This window comes from Passer domesticus, chromosome 11, assembly GCF_036417665.1.
Source record: "Passer domesticus isolate bPasDom1 chromosome 11, bPasDom1.hap1, whole genome shotgun sequence".
Lineage (NCBI taxonomy): Eukaryota > Metazoa > Chordata > Aves > Passeriformes > Passeridae > Passer > Passer domesticus.
In genome coordinates this window covers 4,188,720-4,210,867 of record NC_087484.1, presented here as the reverse complement: position 1 = coordinate 4,210,867, position 22,148 = coordinate 4,188,720, and the positions used below count along the sequence as shown (strand labels likewise).

General features: G+C 48.7%; 1 protein-coding gene across 5 annotated transcripts in view; it reads left to right on the top strand.

Annotated features, from left to right (window-relative positions):
- Window positions 1–22,148, top strand: part of TNIK (TRAF2 and NCK interacting kinase) — a 148,158-nt gene that overhangs the window by 95,664 nt on the left and 30,346 nt on the right. For 4 of the 5 annotated variants that reach the window (XM_064385234.1, XM_064385236.1, XM_064385232.1 and 1 more), the window contains exons 8-15: window positions 106–160; window positions 942–1,020; window positions 4,982–5,157; window positions 6,749–6,815; window positions 7,640–7,844; window positions 15,824–15,934; window positions 16,398–16,484; window positions 17,776–17,976. In XM_064385234.1, the coding sequence (XP_064241304.1) occupies window positions 106–160; window positions 942–1,020; window positions 4,982–5,157; window positions 6,749–6,815; window positions 7,640–7,844; window positions 15,824–15,934; window positions 16,398–16,484; window positions 17,776–17,976 (981 nt within the window). The remainder of the gene's footprint in view (window positions 1–105; window positions 161–941; window positions 1,021–4,981; window positions 5,158–6,748; window positions 6,816–7,639; window positions 7,845–15,823; window positions 15,935–16,397; window positions 16,485–17,775; window positions 17,977–22,148) is intronic. The other variant, XM_064385233.1, reaches the window with a different exon arrangement.

Below are 22,148 nucleotides of genomic sequence, written 5' to 3'. Positions count from 1 at the left end.
TCTGATCCTTCAGGAGACTCAGGGCTGAGCAAGGCTTGGGAACAGGGTGGATAAATGTGTGCATTTCTCCTTGCACTGGCAATGTCCCTCTGCTTTCTTCCACAGAGTGACTTGTGGTCTCTGGGGATAACAGCCATCGAGATGGCCGAAGGTGCTCCCCGTGAGTAGTCATGGCTCTGTTCATTACCCCTGGGCTGTAAATGCTGGGCTTTGCTGGGCACCAGCCAGGGCTCAGCTGGTGAAAAACCACCCCAAGGTTTTCCCTGGGCTTGCTGAGGTGGAGCTCACAGCACCCATGGGGACAAAGCTGCCAGGACAGCATGGCCCAGGGGGCAGGGTGGGCAGTGAGCAAAGGCACCTGTGTGACACCTGATACATCTTGGAGCACTCTGGGACATGCTTTCCTCAAATAAAATGCAGGTGAAGAAGGGCTGGAGGGCTGGAAGCAGGTAGAACACCTCAGAGCTGGTGTGACACTGACAGTGACATGCTGGGTGCACCCCCACAAGTCACACTGCCACAGTTTTCAGTGTTGTCCTCAGACTGTCCTTGCTGGAAAATGCAAGTCAATAAAGCAGAGCATCATGCCACGTGGCATGGCTGTCCCATGCTCTGGCACATTGATGTCAGCACCTGGCAGGTGCTGAGGGCCTGGAGCTGCAAGAGCAGAGATGACCCCAGCCAACCCTGGTGGTGCTGGGGACACTCAGAGCCCTTGGGTGGGGACATCAGACCCTGAACTCAGAGCCCTTGGGTGGGGACATCAGCCCTCACCTGGGTGGGGACATCAGCCCTCACCTGAGCCCAGGGCTGGGGGTTGTCTCTGGGGGGTTGTTGCTGCAGTCATCCTGCCACGAGGGTCTGGCAGCCTCAGAGGGAGCTCGGATCTCCCAGCTGGATGTCTGTGCTGTATTTTTAATGCCTCTTCTTACAAATTGCAGCCCTGTGTGACATGCATCCCATGAGAGCCCTCTTCCTCATCCCCCGCAACCCGGCCCCGAGGTTGAAATCTAAGAAGTGGTGAGTTTCTTTCTCCATCTTTAGGGACTGTAAAAACATTTCTGGAGCAGTCTTCTTCTGCAGCTGGGCACGCTGGGGACATGGTGTTGGTATTTATGTAGTTTTGGGGGTTGGTGATGGTCTCCAGCATTTCATGCTGGTGAGCACAGTTTTGGGTTTTGGTCTTCCATGGAGAGGAAATTTGTTCTGAAGGATCCACCATGGGATGGAGGCCTTCCTTGGTGTGCAGAGAGAGCAACACACTCACCCTGCCATTTCACAGTGCAGAATTGGCTTTTCCTGGGCAGTTTGTGCAGCCTGAAGTCTGATGACACTTTGCTTGGCTCCTGTTTCATTCCAGTCAGGTTCCGTTCTCAAGTGGAAACATGTATCCAGGCCAGAAAAAAAAAAAGAGGATGGTTTATCTTGAAGGCCCAGGAATGCAGAGATTTGTACTTTGTTTGGGCTTTATTTTAAAATTTTGCAGGAAAAGATACATCACTGTTTTGGAAAAAAAAAAAGAAAAAAGGAAAGAAAGTGAGGCATGCCAATAAAAACCCACAGGAAAAATATTCCTGAAGCCCAGCCAGATGTTGTTTTGTTACTGTATGTTCTGTATTGATGGAAGTGGAGTCCTTAAAAACACTTGTCTTTGGTTTGTGCTGTTTTCCTGCCCCAGGTTCAGCAGTGGTTTAGTCAGGAAAGATCTGCCACATGTTGGAGAGACAGCACTGCCCCCTGTTCCCAGATGGGCTGAGCTCACAGAGGGAAGCTTTGCCTTAATCCTTTAAATTTTGCTTAATGTCTTATTGATTGCACACCCATAAAAAGGAGAAGAGCCCATGGTATGTACTGACAACACTTGGGGCAACAGCAGCAGCTATTTTATTGCTGACAGAGGAGTGAGAGGGACTTTGAGACCTCTGCTTTGGGTGCATGGTGTTGGGCTTTTAGGACCAGCCTAAAAACTCACCCAGGCTTTGGCAGGAGCCATCTCAGTTTGGTCAGCCTGATCATCAGCTGCTCCAGTACCAAGCCAGGAGGAGAGGGACCATTCCCAGCTGGCTCTGCAGAGGGTGTCAGATATTCTTGCTCTCTTTGCATGACCTTTTGAGGATACAATTAGTCAGCTGAGAAAATAGTGTAGGTGCTTGCTTTCTGCCAGATCACCAGTCTGCTCCTTTGTTATCCTTACTCCTACAGCACTAAAAGGATTGGTGAGACTTGAGAGTTTATTTTTCATACAAAAGTGCTGTTTATTCAGCAAAGACTCCCTCAGCCTCCAGGCAGAGGGGAGCTGATGAAAGCACATTTTGAGCAGGATGTTTCCCCATATCCTTAAGGCAAAAATTCAGCTGGGATGGAATTTATATTTATAAAATTTCATTTTCCTGCCCTGCCATTGCATGATGTGCTTAGTGCAAGGTGGCATGTTCCTGGGCACCACCTTGCCACACACATCTGGCAGCTGTGCCAGGTGTGCTCATCCTGTGGGGTCTGCCTGGGGTCATTTGGTCTGCCCAGAGTTGTGCTCTGCCTGTGCCAGGGATGCCATCCTGGGTGCTTTGATGGAAGATCTCCTGGGAAGCCACAGTGTAATAAAACTCCAGCTTTGAGAGGCAGCTTGGTGCTGACCTGGCCTCTGCTCCCCTTCCGTGATCAAGCAGGCATCCCTGGTGTCCATCAGAGCTGGGACATGTGTATCTCAGGTAGCTCAGACCCTGTTTATCTTCCAAGCTGTCATTGGAGTGGAAAGCTCCAAAGGATCCAGATAAACCTCCATGAAAGCAAATTTTTGCAGCATTTTCAATGTGGCACTGGGCAGATTTGCTGTCCTTGGCTCATTTCTCAGCTGGAGGTTTTTGGGCCTTGCCAGGATGAGTCCTGAAATTCTGCAAGCCCATCCCAGGAAGAGTGGAGATGTTTGACCAGGCTTTTGGGGTGGCTTCCTGGCAGTCAGTGGGCTGGTTTTCACAAGCACAGGTCACAAGAGAAAAGCAAAATGGAGGAAGGTTCAACTTGACTTTGTCCTTGCTTTTGTGCACAGCAACACATAAATAAAAGTACACTACATGGGCAGACCATCTTTTTCCTTGCATGTAAAAGTAGTGAAGGGTCTCCAGCCCCTTTGAGGGTAAGTCAGGAAAGCCAAGAGAGAACACTGGCATGGGAGCCTCCCCCCAGATAAAAATTGCAGAGAGGAAAATAATTTTGTTGCTTGCTAAATCTTCAGACTAGCTTTTGAAGGAGTGCTGTGTTCCTGTGAAATTCAAGTCTTTGGTATATCATTTTCTTTCCCAATTAAAGCCAGCCAGCAATGAAGCTTTATTTTCCTCTTTCCCTGTTTGCAGGCAAAATGAGCTCAAACTTTAGTGATTTTGTTCCCATAAACCTTCTCTAGCCCTGCATTGTAAAAGACATGAAACCTCTTTGTTAATGAGGTGATATTTGCACTGTGGTACCACTTCTCATCCAAGCAGCTGCAAAAGCTTTGCAAACATTGATTTAAGCTTTGCAAACCCCAGGAGCTGGAGGAACGTGTTGTTTCAGGAAGGTGAGCTGCCCTGGGCCTGGGGAGGGGATGAAACCTGTGCTGGAGTCCTCCTGCATCAGAGCCAGGGAGAAAGCCCTGGTCTTCAGCTCCAGTGAGGGCTGGACTGTGCCACTGGACAGGCTGGCTTGTTTGGGAGAGGGAGATTTTGGGAAATGCAGCAGCCTGAGCTGGAAAGTGGATGGGAAATCCCTGTCCATATCTGCTCAGGCAGCAAAGGTGTCTTAGGGCATCACAGGGACCCCCATCCCATCACTTCTTGGAGGAAAACTTCTCAGCTACTTCACCTGTAGTCTATTGGCACATGCTCTGGACCACACATCCAGGACTGGAGAGTCTCCAGCTTCCCACCAACAAGGGAGAATTGTATTTTAAAAGTGTAATTTTTTTTGAGCATCACATTGTTGGTGCCTTCTGGGTACACTGAAATACTGCATTTCTCAAGGCAAGGTGGGGAAGGCAGATTTGCTCATTAGCAGAGCTGGAGGGAAGATTTAATTGGATCCAGTAGCATATTTTATTTTTGCATCTCAAATTGTATGGATTAGCACTTGAAAGATAAATCACTTTTAGTCTGACAGCTTAAAAGTAAAATCCCTGAAAGCTTATTGTTTTACTTCTAATGCAGTTCTGTAGTATCTGTTGGCTTCTGACATTAATTTATATTCATTTTCTTATTTGCTAAAACAACATAGACTACAGTAGCCTGTCAACATTTTCCTTCCTTGTAAATCCCTGTTCTCTTGAGTTTATAATGTGGTGAAATTAGTTCCAGGAAAACTTTGGATATGCAGCACTCGAGACTAAGACAAATTTGTTTATTAAAGATTTGGCTGAAACTGTTTTAGCTGAGATTGGGTGTAACTTTGTGGGCAGGGAGGAGGGCAGGGCTCTGTTCCCATCTCTATCAAAAGAGCATGTCCCAGTCTCTTGGATCAGGGGGCTGGGACCTGCTGGCCCCCCAGCCCTGGTGGGTTTTGATGCTGCTGACAGAGCCTGCAGGCAGCAGCCTCACCCAAAGGTTGCCTGAGCTCTACCAAGCCCTGCAATGTTGGGACTTCAATCTAAAAAAAGAAAATTAAACCTAGCTTGTCCCACTCAGCTTCACAAAGATTCATCTCTTGAAACACTGCCTGGGGGGCTATAAAATATGAGAAACCATCCACTCAGGCATTGTGCTTATATCTGTGTGGTATCTTGTTTCTACCTGCAGTTTCACAGGTTCAGAGGGAATGGAGCAGGAGCACTCCTTTGCTTTTTCTTGGGTACCATTAGTGACATCTTGCTTTGGTGATTCTCTGGCCATACTGATGCTTCCCAGCATTCTGGGATAATGAGCAAGAACTGAGAAAAATCTTCTCAAACTTTCTAACATGAGAATCGATACATTTACCTGTTACTTCTGTGCCTTCCTTCCCTGTTCTTGACCAGGTCTAAAAAGTTTCAGTCCTTCATTGAGAGCTGCCTGGTGAAGAACCACAGCCAGAGACCAACGACGGAGCAGCTGATGAAGCACCCCTTCATCCGAGACCAGCCCAACGAGCGGCAGGTCCGCATCCAGCTCAAGGACCACATCGACAGGACTAAAAAGAAGCGAGGAGAGAAAGGTCAGTGGAGCAGAGAGGAGGGTTGGTGGAGAATGAAAAGCGCTCTGAGCAGTCCTCAACCTCTGCCATGTGCTCAGATATCCCTGTCTGGGCAACCTGTGAGCTCTGCCATGTGCTTGGGGATGCCTAGTGCAGACCAGGGCACGTCCAGGCAGGTGAAGCTTATGGGGAAAAGAGGGAAGACAAAAAGGTCTGGGTTGCCCATGGTCTCAGTACCAGTTCCCCTTACTCAGATGGCTGAGGTTGTTTGCAGTCTCGTTAAATTCAATGGGTGTAGGCCTTCATGTGGTTTTGGGGACAGATTGTTTTGTTTGGTTTGATTCCTCTCAGTCTTTGAAATGAAAATAAATACCTGTAACTAAACAATGGGTGTTCCTGCAAAGCAGACAGGTGACTGTCATTAGAGTTAATCAGTGTTTTTAAATTATTTTTTTTTCCTAATGAAAAGTGATGCCATTTTTAGGCCAGGTGGTAATTTCCACATGGAACATCTAAGCTTTGATTCATTAAAGCGTGTGTATAAAATTTACGTTTGCATAGATCCGTGCTGGCGTGTGGGAGGGTGAAGCTGCTAAGCTGAATTTTCCCCAGCTCACGTATTTCATGCCAAGTGTGTTGATCTACGTGACATCCCTGCAGCACCAGCAAAGAGCAGAGCTGTGCAAACGAACATCCAGATAAGACCCTTGCCCCAAAGCAATCCCACTGACTAGGAATAACCCATTAAACTGAATGTTTTCAGTGAACTCTCCAGGCCCTATCAAAGTCCTCTGCAAGAAAGATCAGATAGCAGAAAAAACTTGTTAAAGTATTCAGCTGCTTGTGAACTGAATTTTAATTTGAAAGCTCATTTGTAGAATCCAGCAAATTAATATGTTGCTATTTCTCTTCTTATTGGTAGCAGAATTAATTTTTCATGCGTACCTTCCAGCCCCTTGTAATAGATTTCACTACAATCAAAACAATAAAATGGGATCCCAGTGAAGTATTAAATGTGTTTAGTCTGGCAAATGAAGGTTGGACCCTAGAGATGGAGAGTAATTGGATAAATGCAAGCCTTTCTTTGACTATAATTCCCTTCATCCGATAAAGATGATATCCCAACAGAAATTGCAGCATGTAACACAACATTGCAGTGAGCTTTTATGTAGATATCTTCATTGCCTGGAAATTACATGGATTTGCATAGGAAGAGCATATGTTTAGGGAAAGATGAGCTGGTGCCTTCAGAGCCTTGGTTAAATCCCACCTTCCTGTGGCTGTGGCTCCAATAGCTGGTGATGCACCTCCTGTTGCAGAACCATCCTGAAGAAGGGGGTCACTGGCATTTGGGGATAAATTCTTATTTTGTGGACACTCCCATCTTTACATCAAGGGGCTGTGGTTGTCAGGGCTGTTGCCCACTGTGCTGGTGCTTCCCTGGCCTTGTGGGCCCCATAAAACCACAAAATGCAGAGCAGTAATGCTGCTTATTCTTGGTCATGCAAGGTAAAGAGAATTGGCTGTTCTGCCTTCAGAGCTCTGGGGTTTGCAGCCACTGGAAAAACAAATGAGTCCAGCAAAGGGCACTGATGAGCAATTCTGTTCCTAGATGAGACAGAGTACGAGTACAGTGGAAGTGAGGAGGAGGAGGAGGAAAACGACTCTGGAGAGCCAAGGTAAGAATCAGCATCTCATTTGTGCCCTTACATCCCTTTTAGCTCTGTGTAAAATCAGCTTGGATTATGGGCTCCTATGAACTGGAAATGAAAAAGGACATTCTGAGCACAGAGTCCTGTTCCCTGGCAGAGCAGAGGGAATTCTTGCTGCCGGGTGGTGCGTGGGTATAAACTGATGCTCTGGACCACCTTAACCAAAAGCTGGGGAAGAAAACCCCATTGCTGTGGGATCTGCAGCACGACATGGTGCTGTCATGGGAATGTGGATATTGAGATGTCGAAAAATGTGAGGTGAAATTTTAAAATTCTTTAAAATGTAGTTCTTTACATCCAAGTGTAACTAACTCCCTGTTTCCATGTAATTTTTCACCATGAAACCTCCCAGGTGCTGCTGCTGCAAGCACTGTGGGGCTGGAACTTTCTTTGCTGACATTTTTCAGAGCTGTTGTAATTAGTATCAGGTTATTCCATTATTTCTCTGAGATAATGTAGTATTTTAATAGCTGGCAATGATTCATGCTAAATGTGCTTTGTGCACAGCTAAATATAGTGTGTGCCAGCCACTGCAGCACCAGAGGCTCTGGTTAGAAACTTAATGTAAAGGAAACCATTCCATTTACAGTGAGTAAATGACCGATGAGCCATGAGCAAAGCTCTGGCACCTGCAGGCCCTCATCCCTCCACCCACTGCTGCCCGAGCTCCGTCGGGCGCTCGGATGCTGTTGGGATGGAGGGGAGAGGGGCCACGCTGGAAAACCACACAGCAGCAAGAGGCTGAAGCCTGCAGGGAGGGGGATCTTCCCTGATGCTTCTCCTGTGTGCAGCTCCATCCTGAACCTGCCCGGGGAGTCGACGCTGCGGCGGGATTTCCTGCGGCTGCAGCTGGCCAACAAGGAGCGCTCGGAGGCGCTGCGGCGGCAGCAGCTGGAGCAGCAGCAGCGCGAGAACGAGGAGCACAAGCGGCAGTTGTTGGCCGAGCGGCAGAAGCGCATCGAGGAGCAGAAGGAGCAGAGGAGGAGGCTGGAGGAGGTAACTGGCCAGGGGTGAGCTGGTTTTTGGGTGGAGCAGCAGGTCCCAAGGGGCTGTTCTCAGCCTGGTTGAAGGTCACGCGCTGACCTCTCCAGTCGGTAATGCCAAATGTTTTGTTACACTGGTCAAGCCTCTCTGCTCGTCCTTTTGGTGCAGCCACCTCCAGCCACTCTCCCCACCACAGCCAATTGTTGCCAGCTTTTGGGAAGGTAATAGAACTGGTTTGCTGTAAATAAACCCCTGGAATTCCAAACCTAAAGGGGTCCCTGGAACTACTGAGCAGAGTCAGCCCGTGACTGGGGTGACTCAGTCGAGGTGGGCACTCCAGCATCTGTCAAGTTCATTATGGTTATTTGCTCCTGTGGACTGTTACAGTTGAAAAGAAGCTGAAAAGCCCAATTTGCCCTGTCCGTGGATCCATGTGCCATTTGTGTCCCATTTAATCCATAATTTCAACTTCAGTCTTACAGTCCCTGCCAATTACAATTTCTCTTGCAGGCGAGGGGCAGGTGCCTGCCTGACTTGTGCAATGATCCATATGTGCCCCGAAGGATAAGATTTCATTACCCTTGTCTTAACATACCAGCCACAAATGCAATCGGTCTTAAAATTATCCACCCCATTTAAAATCCAGCTGCAGGATTTGACCTTGTGACTTTGGGTGTCCCTGAGCTGCTCAGCCTGGCCATGTGCTCTGGAAGAAATGCTGGCTTTTGTTTTAGCTCATTGAAGTTCACCAAAAAATAAAGGGGCTTTTCCCTGTCTCTTGGGGTTTTTGATGGGGTCTTTCAAAAATACACCCATTGCCTTGCTCTGAACTCAACCCAAGTGACTCATTGAAGGGTTCATAGGTTGAGGGTCATTAAATTAGCTTTCTGAAGAGGTCACCAGTATTTCTGATAAAAGGATTTTCAGTAAATGGACTGTTAGGGCACCCACCCCCTTAATTTGCATGAGCAAGAGGTCTGTTGCTCTGGTCACCAATCTCTCCCTGTACTGAGTAATGCCTCAGGCCAGGGACACAGACAGGAAGGAATTTCAGGCAGCTGATGGTGGTGATGGTGATGGTATGGCCTCTCTTCGGGGTGGTCCTCTGAGCCCCTCCAGGGCAAAAATCAACAAAGGCAAATCCCAGGCACAGCATTTTTTCAGTCTGGTAAATATGTAGGTCTGTCTGTTGTCAGAGCACAGAGTATTCAATACTTTGTAGGTCAGGCTTTGCTAGAGCCCTGCACCCATCCCAAGGCTGGCAAGCTGCTTTGGGAGAGGACAAGGTTTGCACATAGATGCACCCCAAAATCCCCTGCCCCAGTGGATGTTTGTGAGGACTCTTGTAAGGAGGCCTGGTTCTGCCTTTGTCCCAGCCTGCTTGCTGCAAGCAGTACAGGAGCAGAACAACAGCAGAATAAAAGCAGACACCAGATTAACTGCAATCCTGTAACAAATACAATGCTTGCTGCAGTATTAATATGTTCTCTTCACACAGAAGAAAATTGTTCTCTCTTTGCTGCTTCCCAGGCAGGTTTTGAATGGAGGACTAATCCCTTTGCTAAGCAGGAGAGCTCTGCCCTGAGCTAGAGCTGCTGCCTGGCTGGGCTGGGCTGTGCTCAGTCCCCTGGGCTCTGCCAGTTTCCCTTCTGTCCCCAAGTCATTAAATGTTAATGCCACCATAGCCAGCATTTAAACCCAATGCCTTTTCTAATGGCTTGGAACAGCCCCTTTGGGCTTCTTCACCCACTGCCTTCTTCCCAGCTGCCTTACAGCTTTTGGATCTCAGTGGAAAGGGGGTTGTGCTGGAGCAAAGCTGGCCAAGAGGTGTTTGCAACTCCTGCCATGTCAGAGGAGTGGGGAAAGGCAGGGGGGCTGTGGTTGAAGAGCATCCTCTGCCCCCCCGATGTGATCTGTCCCACGGGCTCAGCCAGGATCAGAGCAGATGCTGGGGCCAGCTGGCAGCTGTGGTAGCCCCAGCATCTTCTCAAGTGCCCATTTCCTCAGGTCCATCTGGCCAGGCTTAGCTTCACCTGCATCCAGCCACAGAGTGAAATGAGCTCTGCTCTCCAGTAGACACCGTTGGCGTGGCAAGGAGCAGCTGAGTTGCTATGGTGAGGATTAAAGCTGGAGTCCTTGAAAGAGGTACAGACCTTCTGTTGCAAACGTGGTGGGTTGTGGCGGTGGTGAGGACAGATGCTCCCCAGCATGGCTGGCTGTGGCTTTGCCAGCTGCAAGGTGCCCTGAATCTGCAAACCCAGAAAATCTGTAAGTGCAGAGATCAGCAAATGAAGTTTCATCGCTGCTGCTGATGAAATGTGGTTTGGATATAGTTTGGTCTTTGCCCTTCCTGGGTATTTTGGGGCAGGAAGCCTCTGATGGGCAGACAGAGGTGGCCACCAGGAGCTGTCACAGTTGTGCTGAGTTTGGTGTGGCTGTCCCGAGGCTCCCAGCACACTGCATGGGTGTGGAGTGCTGCTCCAGCCAGGCTGCTGCTGTTGGGCCTCTCTGCTTTTTCCTACACCAGCTTTGCACTAACTTTCCTTAATGACTCTTGGCCAGGGAGTTATTTTGGTTAATGGGAACAGGATTTCTTCCATGCTACTTTATGGTCTGACTAAGATGGGGTGTGCCTCCAGCAGGCAGCACTGGTACCAGCAGATCTCTGGGGGAAGAGACCAGTGGAAGACTCAGATTACTGTGTTTTCAAAATAAATTTGACCTTTAAAACACAGTAGAGCAGCCGGGACAAATAAACCCTTGGAGCTGGTGGCTTTTGGGTCTCCTAAGTCAGCCTGTTCAAGCTGCCAAACATATTACTGTGTTTACAGAAAGAGCTCCTACTCATAAGATGCCGTGGAGGTGTCCAGGCTGAGGGAGTGAGTTGGCATTTGGGACCAAGTGCAGCTCCAGAAGGATTGATGTAGGATGCCGAGCTCAGAAATGCCTGGAGTTAATTTGTACAGGAGATGCACAGCAAAAGAGCTGAAGAAAGGCCTTAGTGGGATAACTGGTCCATTCCTCTGCCAGTGCAGACCTTCAGGAGGTTTGTTTAGTGGTTTTCCAATGCAGGGGTAGAGCTCCTACCCTTTCTCATGTCTCATTTAACAGAGCTCACAATGAAAGAATTGCATTTTTTCTGTCACCTTGATCTTCCTAAATGGGGATTTCTGAACCTCTCACAAAGTACCTCCCACGTTAGGGCTTTTTTGGGGAAATCCACCATCTCCTGGTGTTGCTCTAACAATAACATCAAATGCATATGGAAAAAAGCCAAGTGAGGAGGTCTTCTGGTGGTCTCTTTATGGCCTTCTTGGTGCCCTCGAGACCTTGCTGCCATCCTTTGCGTGTCTCCTTGCATCTGTTGGACACTTGGGTCTCCTTTTTCAGGAGCTGACCAATTTCCTTCTCTGGGGCTGAATCTTCTTCCAGGCAGCCAAAGAGATTTAGATTTGCAGCTGTCTTTAATTGCAGTGGAAGTAAAAATGCCCAAGCCAGCTTTGAAACCGGGACTTTCATAGGAGCAGAGTTGCAGCTTTGTTTTCCCTCGTATAGAAAGTTGGTCTCATGAATTCAAAATGTGCACCAGAACTAACCCTCAAATTAGGAAATTAAATATCAATAGATCCAACAGCACTGCAGAAAATGTTTGTGTCATGCAGAAGGGTGAATAGGCTTGAATATATTTTAATTTTTCCCTATATATACATATATTAGATATATATAGTTCCCTAATCAGCCTTCCATTTGTTGCTGGCACAGAATGAGCCTTGATGCACTGGTTTAACCACCAAAACTCCAGCTGAGCTGTAGGAATAACACATCCTGGGGTCAGGAGCTTTAGGGATCCTGCAAGACAAATCTCTGTGCAGACCCCTTGGCAGCAGTGGGCAGATGGAGTCAGAGAGGGCTTTACATAACCTCATTTTTCTGCCAAACTGTGGATTTTTGTCCATTCTAGGTATAAAATGAAGGTCAGATCATTACAGGGAATGTACAAGGCAGATCTAAGCATCTTGCTGTTTTCATTTGAGGTTCCAGTTAGTGCAGTTACAGAGCTGAATGTTCAAGGGATAAAAAATTGCTGAAGCTCCTGTAAATGTTAACCAGCAGAGCACCATCGACTAGAAGCTCTTAAAAAGCAATTAAAAAAAATTCAGCAATTAGTTGTAGTTAAATTTAGGTTATCTAAAATGGTGGTTTGTTATTTTCTTCTGCATGTACAGTTTTCCTATAGCTTGTAGGAACCTTGCCATTAAGATGGCAGCCCCCCTCATAGTTGTGTGGTGCAGGGGGACACTGCAGTGGTCCCAGCAGCATTCCTGCACCCATTTCCAGGGAGAGCTGTGTTACAGCAGCTCCTGCAGTGCAGGTATGAGCTACACCTCACGTCTCTCTCATTTCTCTTTGGTCAGGAAGCATGTAGGGCTCACAGTTTCTGAAGCATGAGATTCGTCCTGCATGGGGCATCCCTTCATGGTGATCCTGAATAAAAGCTCTGCAGTGGTTCAGAGCAAATCAGATCCCTGTTTGCCACAGTGGGAAGTTCTGACCCAGATTCTCCACCAGTGGGAAACACCTCTCCATGCTCCAGTGCTTGGTGTGTCAGAAAAGATGATGTTCCAGCCACAGTCACTCTTTCCCTGGTGGCTCAGATAAATGAGCCTGTCACAACAACGCAACCACCTAGAATATTTGTTTTCATTTGTCACTTGGAATTCCCCTTCCACTTCTTTCCTGGCTCATGCTGGTGTTTGGGAGCAGCAAGCCAGGGTTTCCAGGAGCTTCTTCTTGCAAGTGTCAATGCCTCTGTGAGCTCAGGGGGTTCAGGGGGCAGCTGCAGCTCTCTCATTGCTCTTAGCCCAGGATGTGTCTGATCTAGCAAAGTGAGCTTGCTCTTTGAAGTCCTTGTTTCATGCCAGGCCTCCAAGGGCCTCCCCACCAGAGGTTTTGCCTTTGTGTGTCTTCTCTCATCAATATTTAAAGCCTGTCATATCTGGTGCAGTGCAAATAATATCCTGCTCTGGCTTACAAGCGGCTACATATAGCTTTACCTGCAGAGTTATATAAATGCAGTCCTAATTAATTGGTGCTCTTGCCTTGCATGAATAATGGATCTGGATAGTGTAAATACACACGGTAGTTTCAGGCTTGGAGAAATGTGGGAAGTGTGCTCTTGCAGTGAGAGAGAGAGGTCAGAAAAGAGGGAGAAAAGGAGGCAAGGAAAGAGAGATCTTTGAGTCTTTGGTTTTGGTTTGTTTTTTTTTCCTTTTCTGTTTCTACATGCACTTGTTTTCAGCTGCATCTCCCTGATCCAAATCCCTCCTTCAAAAATGGTCCACATCATCCTAGTCCTGGGGAGACGGGGGCATTGCTGGAGGCTTTGCCCACTGCAGTACCAGGTCCTCTCCAGATGTTTGCCAGCTGCTGCAGCGGGGCCATGCAGGGAAGGCAGCTGATTGAGCCCTGCTCTGCTGGGCTGCAGTGCTCAGCTGAAGGTGCTGGTAATGCTGCCATGACAAATGACCTGCTTATAATGTGACCTGACAAACGTGCTGTGGAGCTGGAGGGGAGTGCTGCGCTGCTGGCCTCCATAAATGAGTGTGCTGGATCCTGCTTGAAGCCTCAGCCCCAAGAGCCTGCCTGCAGCAGGGTCCAGGGGACCTTTAAGTACCCAAAAAGCATCAGGCCTGGCTTTGAAGGAAAGTGGTCCCTGTGGGCCTCAATTCTCATTCCTGGAGTTAAATAGGCTTTTAGAAGGCTGGTGGTGAGATGGTGCCTGGAAGGAAAGGGACCAGAAGGGAGGCAAGCCCACTGGGACACATGGTACCCAGGAAGGATGGCGTGCTACTCCCTCCTTGACAAAATCGCTTTTGCCTCCTTCTTTGGAAGGATTTGGATTTGTTTGCCTGCTAGATTGGAAATGAAGACCATTTCATCACCATTGGGTGATTTTTATTTAAGAAATAGCTGTGGTATACAGGGCCTTGCCTCCTGCCAGCCAAGCCCAGCCTACACAAGCGTTATGCGCTTTATTCAGCAGCATGATAGTTTAACTAAAAATTGCAGCCATTAAAACCCACCCCAAAACCAGTGTGGCACAACTGGGACTGGAAGCTCAGGGTAGCATTTATTCAACACGTTAGTCTGAAGATCTGTGCTTCAGAGGTCATGGGAGCAGTGACCATCACCTCAGGGGGTCAGGGAGCACTGGCAAAGCCAAGAAATCCAATATATCACCAGGATGCTGCAGAGTGACCGTGTCCTGGTGGTGAGCCCTCTGCAATTTCTGTTGCAGAGTCCCAAAAGCTGCACCCAGCCCCACATTCCCCTGTTGCCAGCGAGGACAGGCGTGCACAGGGAGCAGCACATGCATCCCCTGCCTACGTGGGCAGTGCCAGTGCCTGTGCCTGGCGTGGGACACACCGGTGTCTGGAGCTGGCAGGTTATTTCAGGTTGGATGCAGTTTTTCCTTGCCTGAGGCAAGTGGAGCAGCTCTGGTAAATATTGCTATAGGTGGCACTAAAGCTGTGCTGCAGCTCAGGGAAATCATTGGAGTCCATGTGGATGTTACCTGGGGGTGAGGAGGCAGCAGCAGGACAGGCAGTGGCTCCTGATGGAAATGTTGGGATCTTTAAATGTTTGTTACAATCTGTAGATAGATTTATCTCCATGGATATATGTCTGTAAAGATATCCTTAGATGTGTATCTCCACAGAGACACAAATATATAGAATATGGAGGAAAATACAGTATCTCTATAGGTATCTACAGGCAGATACCGATTCTAAATCAGTGTATGCAGTGCAGGTTCCTGCAGAGCAGCAGTTTCACACGGAGGCATCTTGGTCTCTGGAATGCTCAGCCAGCTCTTCAGCTGCTGGCTCCAGCCCTCCCCACGATTTAGTGAGTGCATGGCAGTGCCAAGCTTCTCCAGTGACAGAATTCCCACTGCAGCCTGCTCAGCCACCGAGTGTCGGCAACGGCAGAGAAAAAAAACACAGGAAAAAAAAAAAGGAGAAAGAAGAACCAGGTTTTTGCTTCGGCGAGTGCTTCCCTTTGGCGTGTGGCTGCAGCAGGAGATGATGGAGATGATGGAGTCAGGGCAGGCAGCTCCGCAGCCAGTCCCGGCATTTGAGTGCCCTCTGCCGATGCTGGATGCTGCAGTGAGGGCTGCCCTGGCGAGCAGCCTGTGCAGCACTGCAGCACTTCGCTGCCAGCCCCTGCTCCCGGCATGGTTTAGGCAGCTGGAGGAGTCAGGCTGGGGTAAAAGCAGGCGTGTGGGGGCTGCAGGTGCGCCCAGGGTGACTCACAGCAGGCTGTGGGTTGTCATCACCCCAGCACTCCCTGGATTGCTGTGCTACAGAGTGGAGCAGGCAGGGATGCACCCAGGAGGGAGTGGGGCAGGCATGACTTGAGAATAGCAAGGGGAGTCCCATCTTGCTGGTTTGGTGCTTCAAAAAGGAAAAACCCTTGGATTTTGAGTCTTCCTTGTTGGTTTCTGGTCTCAGCAAACATAAAGAGGGATGCATTTCCCTCTGAATAGGCAGTAAGTTCCCTATCTCTCTCCCTCATCCTCCTGGGTGGGTTTGGGGCTGAGATGTGTGTTATCTGTAGGTGATGAGCTCGTGTAGCTGCCAGGTGTCCGAGGCCTCATTAACACCTGGTTGGCCATGCTGGGAATTGGGGACCATGCACTGCCCCCATGGCTTCATCTGCAGGTGGGAGAAGAAATGATCTGGTTCTTGCTGGGAGGATGCTGTGGGTTCTCCACAGCCAGTGCCAAACACCAGAGTGTGTGAGGATGGAGTGGGATCAAGGAGTTTCTCTACCACCCAATGGACCAGGCTGCTGGCAAGGCATCTCCTTGGATGGGTGGGAGCGCTCTGGGTCTGTGGGCAAGGCGACACCCCAAAAACTATGAGAAAAAGGACTTTGAGCTCCTGGGGAGAGGGATGGGGATGCTGAGCGGTACCTCCTGCCCCCCACAGCAACAGAGGCGGGAGAAGGAGCTGCGGAAGCAGCAGGAGCGGGAGCAGCGCCGGCACTACGAGGAGCAGATGCGGCGGGAGGAGGAGCGGCGGCGCGCGGAGCACGAGCAGGTAACGGCGTGGCAGTGGGGCCAAAGCCTTCAGCACGGATCCCTCTGCCTCCAGTCAGAGATCTTCTTGTGAACACTCACGTTTTGCCACTTGAGAGCAAATTGCTTAATTGTTAACATTGTGTGTGTCGCTTTCACTGCTGTTGTTTATTTCTGTGTGGATCCACTTGCTGGCCCACAGATGTGAAGGCACTTGGTGCAGGTTTTCCACGCCTGCTTGTTGTTGGGGTCAGATTTTTTGTTATTTTTGGGTAGCGTTTGCCATTTCCCAGTGGTTTCCATTCTTGTAGAGTGGTGGACATCCTGGGCTCTTTGGCAGGGATGGAGGGTGCCAGGGCTGATTGATCAGATCACTTGGGCGGGGCGGATGTGGGCGCCCACCTCATTCTCCTTCCTCTCCGGAATTACTGGCTCTTTTACCTTCTCTCTCTTTTTCCTTTGATCCTTGCTGCCCATGCCTCCAGGAGTACATCAGGCGACAGTTAGAGGAGGAGCAGAGACAGTTAGAGATCCTGCAGCAGCAGTTGTTGCAGGAGCAGGCGCTACTTCTGGTAAATGGAGGCCACGGCCACGCTTGCCGCTTTCTGCCCTTGTCGTGTCCGCATGCGCCCGTGTCCCCCCAGTGCCTCCTGACATGCCCAGACGTGGGGGACACGGCTGTCACCACCCTACCTGGAGCCTCCTGTCCCGCTCCATGGCTGCAGCATGCCTGGATCCCCCGTTCTGCTCGGGGCTGGCTCCCCTCATGGAGCACGGCTCTCATCGCGTCCCTCCGCAGCATTGGCGTGTGTGTGTGTGTGTCCTCCTGAGAGGAGCATCCCTGGTTGCTGCTGTGAAGTTTTGGAGGCTGTTTGCAGCATGTTGGGGTGTGTTTGAGCTGTTGTGTGCCTGCATCCATCAAACCCACCGTGCCATGCTGTTCTTCATGTTCTAAGTGAAAGCTTTTGTTTCCGTTTCCTTGCAAGAACAGTCTATTCCCTTGTGTGCTGTTTGCATTCTAGATGTCCTCTTTTTTATTTAATTTGGGTTTGAGTTATCCTTTTTACTGCTGGTAGCTGTCTGTTACTCATACTGAATTTTCTTTTAATCTACAGGGTTGTTTTTTTGTTTTGTTTTGCTATTTTATTTAGGAAAAACAAAAGCCATCACAGAAGCCATTACCTTTTAAAAGACTTCTCAAAATTATTTAATCCTTTAAACTCATAGAGCTGTAGGGATTCAGAAAGATCACACAGTTGGCTTTGCATCTGGCTCTTTCCAGGATCAATTAATTGGTCCTACAGAGGAGTTGGCTTCAGTTGGGTTTTGTCTGACCATAAAAATCATGAAATGGTTCGGGTTGGAAGGGACCTTAAAGATTATCTCTTTCCAACCCCCTGCCATGGGCAGGGACACCTTCCACTAGACCAGGTTACTCTGAGCCCCATCTTGACCAGGTGATGTTTGGCACCTCATTGAATTGATCCTTTTTTTTCTATCCAGAAAAACCTGGGCAAAGTCAATGGTAACTCCTAAGCAAACATCAGCCCTCAGTGGGTCTGGCAGAATTTCCGTGACAAGGCAGCACTCAAATCCCCCATTCCTACCAAACGGGGCAGGAATGGGTGATGTGAGGGCAGTTCATGGCTGCAAAGCATCACTGGCAGAGTCACAACTCTGAATTCGCTGGCTCTGCGCTCTCCTTGGGGATGCTTTACAGCTCAGTCCCCAAAGTCTTTCAAATCAGCGAGCTCTGCCAGAAAACAGCCTTTCAGATGCTCAGGCCCCATTGTTGACCCAAACAGATAAATCTGCAGGTTTCAGGCTGGCTGGGCACCTTGTCACTGTGTTTTCTCTGGGCAGGAGTACAAGCGCAAGCAGCTGGAGGAGCAGCGGCAGGCGGAGAGGCTGCAGAGGCAGCTCCAGCAGGAGAGGGACTACCTGGTGTCCCTGCAGCAGCAGCAGCAGCAGCAGCGCCAGGACCAGAGGCCAGCAGAGAAGAAACCCCTCTACCATTACAAAGAAGGGATAAATGCCAGCGAGAAGCCAGCGTGGGCCAAGGAGGTAAGGGAGAGCAGGGAGGATGGTGGTGCTCGTGTGTATCCGCAGGGCTGGGTCTGAAATGCACAGCATTGATCTGCACAGGGTGGGGATGCAGGAGATGCCATCAGCTGTGCTGGGAGCACTCTCAGCTCGGTGCAGTGTGTCTGTGTTTGTAGAAATGGGGAGGTTTTTCCATGAGGGCATGTGAGGAGAGTGAATCCCTACCCTGTCTGTAGGCTTGTGGATATAGAATCATAGAATTCAATTAAGGGGTTGGAATGGACCTTGAAGATCATCTCCTCATTCTCCTTCCTGGCATATCCACGAGTCTGCAGGGGTCAGGGGTGAATGCAGAGGGTGATGGTTGTGAGGTTCTTTGCTGAGCCCTAATTCTGCATAGGCAGGGGTTGCACAGCTTTTCCCCCAGGCTCAGGGCTGTATCCCTTGGGGTTGCTCTTTCCTGATTCTTTCTCTGAGGCAAAAAGAGTGGATTGTAATAGTTGGGAGATCTTGAATATTAATTATTGCTAGTCTGAATAGTCCTGAAAAGATTAAGACATGCATTGTCTGCAGTGCAGATTCAGGACCATGTGCTGATACTCTTTCTCCTTAATCTCTTTCTGGTGACTCCAGTAAGACTGGTGCCTGCTCTTGCTATTAATTTTTCTAATTTTTCTGCATCATCATCCTCCATCCCTTTCAGTGAAAGAAGAGGTTTGCTAAGTGGGATTGCAGATGAGGTGTTCCAGATATGCTGAGCTGCCTCTGGTGGGAGAGGCTTCCACCTGGGTGGTGCCTCTGCAGCTTTGTGCAGAACTGGGACACTCTTGTCCACCTAATGGGGTGCTGAGAGTGGGTAGTGGGAAGGGAAAAGGGAATAAACTCTGTATTTTATTGCCTTATTGTTTTAAGTAAACCCTCTAGAATATTGCTTAAGTATTTCTGGCACTGTCTTCAAAACTTTACCAAAGATATGTAAAAAGGAATTATTTTTTTTTTGTCCGGGATGAAGGAGAAAAGTGCTGGATTTAGCTTTCCCTTTCAAACACAAAGGCCCACTTCTTCTGTTTCATGGGGCTGGCATCTTTTTGATGCTGTCTCTGGAAGCAGGACATTGGGAACTGCACAGTGTTAATAAGAGAAGCAGAACATGGCCTCTCACCCTTTGCCAAAATCATAGGGAAGGTGAGGTTTCCTGTTGTTGGGGAACTTCTCCAGCTTCCACCAATTAGCTCTCCAAACCATTTATTCCTTACCTGTGTCACTCTGTCTGGTTTCTAATTAAATGCTCCAAGCTGGGGCATCTTTCTGCTGTTGGGAGCAGTAGTTTGATGTAGTGCCTCAGCAAAGCACCCTTGGGAATCTCCCAGGATTACTCCTCTTGCCTCCATCCTGTTTTATCTTCTGTTTAGTCCTACTTTTAACACCATTCAGGTACTTTGCTGCATATATTGAAGGCCCACCTTTGCTGGCTCCACAGATAGATTTGTGCTGATACTTAATGAGCCCACCATGGTTTCTGCTATAGTTTAGCAATTTCCATACCCAACCCATGCATGCTAATTTAACAGAAATATTGAGACTTTGTTTTCCTGTGGGAACAATGAAAAGACAAGTCTGGTGCCCAGCCTACAGTTTCTGGAGGCTGTGCAAAGCTTATTTGGATATTTCCTGAGGATTTTGCATTATATCCCATACTGCCCTTGTTTTTGTGCTTTTTTGGTCTCAAGTCTTTTCTCATAGGAGTTTGATCACCACGGCTGAGCCCTCCTCACACTGTGCCTGTCTTTGCTTCTCACACCTCTCCTTTTTACACACATTTTCCCACCTCACTGGTTTTCACAGGGTGACCCCAAGACCCTGCAGGAGTGGGATAAAGCATCAGAGTGAGGCTGTGGCCACTCACCCTGTGGTCGTGTCCCTGCATCCCCTGGTTAAGGGACTGGTGATGACAGAGCTCTGGGTGAGGAACCAGCCTGTGCTGCATCTCTCACAGCTTCCTCAGAGCACAGTCAAGGATTTCTCTTGATGCTGAACGAAACAGTCTGAGCAGATAGTCCTGCCAAAACGCATGGATGCACATTCCCTTCTGCTGCCCCTTCTACTTCTTGTTACCCAGGGTTATCCACTGGAAGCTAACTTGGGATGTGTCCTAGATCTGCCCTGTTTTTCCAGGCACATCTCTTATAATTATGGACTATTTGGGCCTTTTTGGAGATGATGTTGGGACCCTCTGGTGATCCAGCCAGGGATGTGGCATGAGCACTCTGAGCTGTGGTCCTGTAATTAGCAGCTCCCGTTGTTACTGACTTTTCTGTTGTGGATCAGTATTTGCTGAAGAAGGTGTTGCAGCTAGCCAGGGAAAGCTTGGTTAGCTGAGGGTGGGTTTGGGCAGGAATATACCACCATGATTGTGCAGAAAGGAGGGGACAGGTGTCCACATTTTCCACATGGTGGCTGGTCCCTGTGGTGCTTTCCCACTGTCCAGAGCTTCCCTGGGAGAACTCAGGGCTCAGCTGTGCATCACGAGCTGTTTCTGTTCTCTGCAGCAGCCAACACCCACATCAGCTCCTCCTTCAGTCCCCATGGCTTTTATCCTGCTCTCACTTTGAGGTGATGTATTAAAACATTAGCACCCTCCTACTGGGACTGCACAGACACTGCTAAGGATGTTTCCTGTTTGGGGAATCTTGAGTTCAAGTAGAGATGGCCTGTACTCTAGCAGTGATGAACTCCTGAAGGGTTTTGCTGCCTTTCCCCCTTTCTGCCTATTGGTGGAATCAGTAGGGCCCCACCAAGCACATCTGGAGATTCCCAAGAGCATCTTTTGCTGTGCTGGTCCCACAAGGTGCAAGTGAGGAGAAACTGCCAGTGGGAAATCAGCACCTTTCTCCTTCCCAGTAGCCAGATATCCCCATTTGATCCCTCTCCTGCCTTGTCCTCACAGCAGCTTGGACATCCCCCAGGGCCAGCTGCACGCCGGGCCTGGCGCTGTGCCGGGAGCAGCCGGGCTGCTGCCAGGGCTTGGCTGGGGAGGGGATGGGCTGGGGCAGCCTGTGAGCCAGCACTCAGGCTGCTGCTCCCTCTGCAGAGGGAGTTCTCCTTCCCACCCTGCTCCCCTTGTCATCCCTGTGTCCCCTTTCTTGGGCACTGCTGAGCAGAGCTCTGCACGGCCTCTGCTCACTGGGGAAGTTGTGGTGACCTTCTGGACACAGCATTAGCCCCTCACGAACTTAAAAAGGAAACAGTCCATAACACTAATTTCTTACCTAGATTTTACTCTGTCTCATGCTCAGTCTCTGAAAATGATTCATTTTTATTCATATAATCGTTCTTTTGTTTCATGAGTATTTACTTAAAGAAGAGCTGTGGTTCTTTCCAAGCAAACCTGTTGTAAAAATTACCTTTCACTGTGGCATCATCCACAGGGAAATTGAGACATGCTAGGGGTATTTAACACTTTAATGACACATAAATAAAATACACATCAGATCTCAAGGTATCAAAAATTCTGCATAGCATATGCTGCCTGAATATCAATGCACAGCCTAACTGCAGGGTGGCATGGCTGGGTGAGCTGAAACCACTGTGTTCCCATCAAGGGTAGCTGAAAGCAGTGGGCTTTGGGTTGATGTTCTCTCTCAGTCAAAGAGGTTTTTTTCCCTCTCATACATGACAAAGTGCCAGACTCAGTAAATTCAGATCAAGGCCAACAGTTTTCTGGCTGCCATGTTTGTTCTTTTATTCAGATCAAACAAAACTACCCTTTGTGGTGTTTTTAACAGTGAAGGAAAATGGTCCCCTTGCTTCAAGATCCATTTGAGAAGAAGCAAGAGCTTCTCAGGAGTCATCTTCTAGGAACATCTCTCTGAGGCGTGCTGCCTTTTCTTTGTTTTTTTCTTTTTTGTTTCTTTACTTTTTCCATTTCATATTCAGAAATTAATTAAGCATGTAGATTCAAGCAGTCCTTTTCATGCCTTTAAAACGCATTTATTGCACAGTTTGATGGATAACTTGGGTTCCATGATCACAGAACCACTTTGGTTGGGAAACACCTCCAAGATCCTCAAGTCCAACCTGTGACTGATCACCACCTTGATCAAACAATAGATACGATACACCTAAAGGGAAAAGAGCTTTCTGTATTTATGCATACCTTGGGTTTCCATGGGAGACGGGCTCCTGGGGGCGTT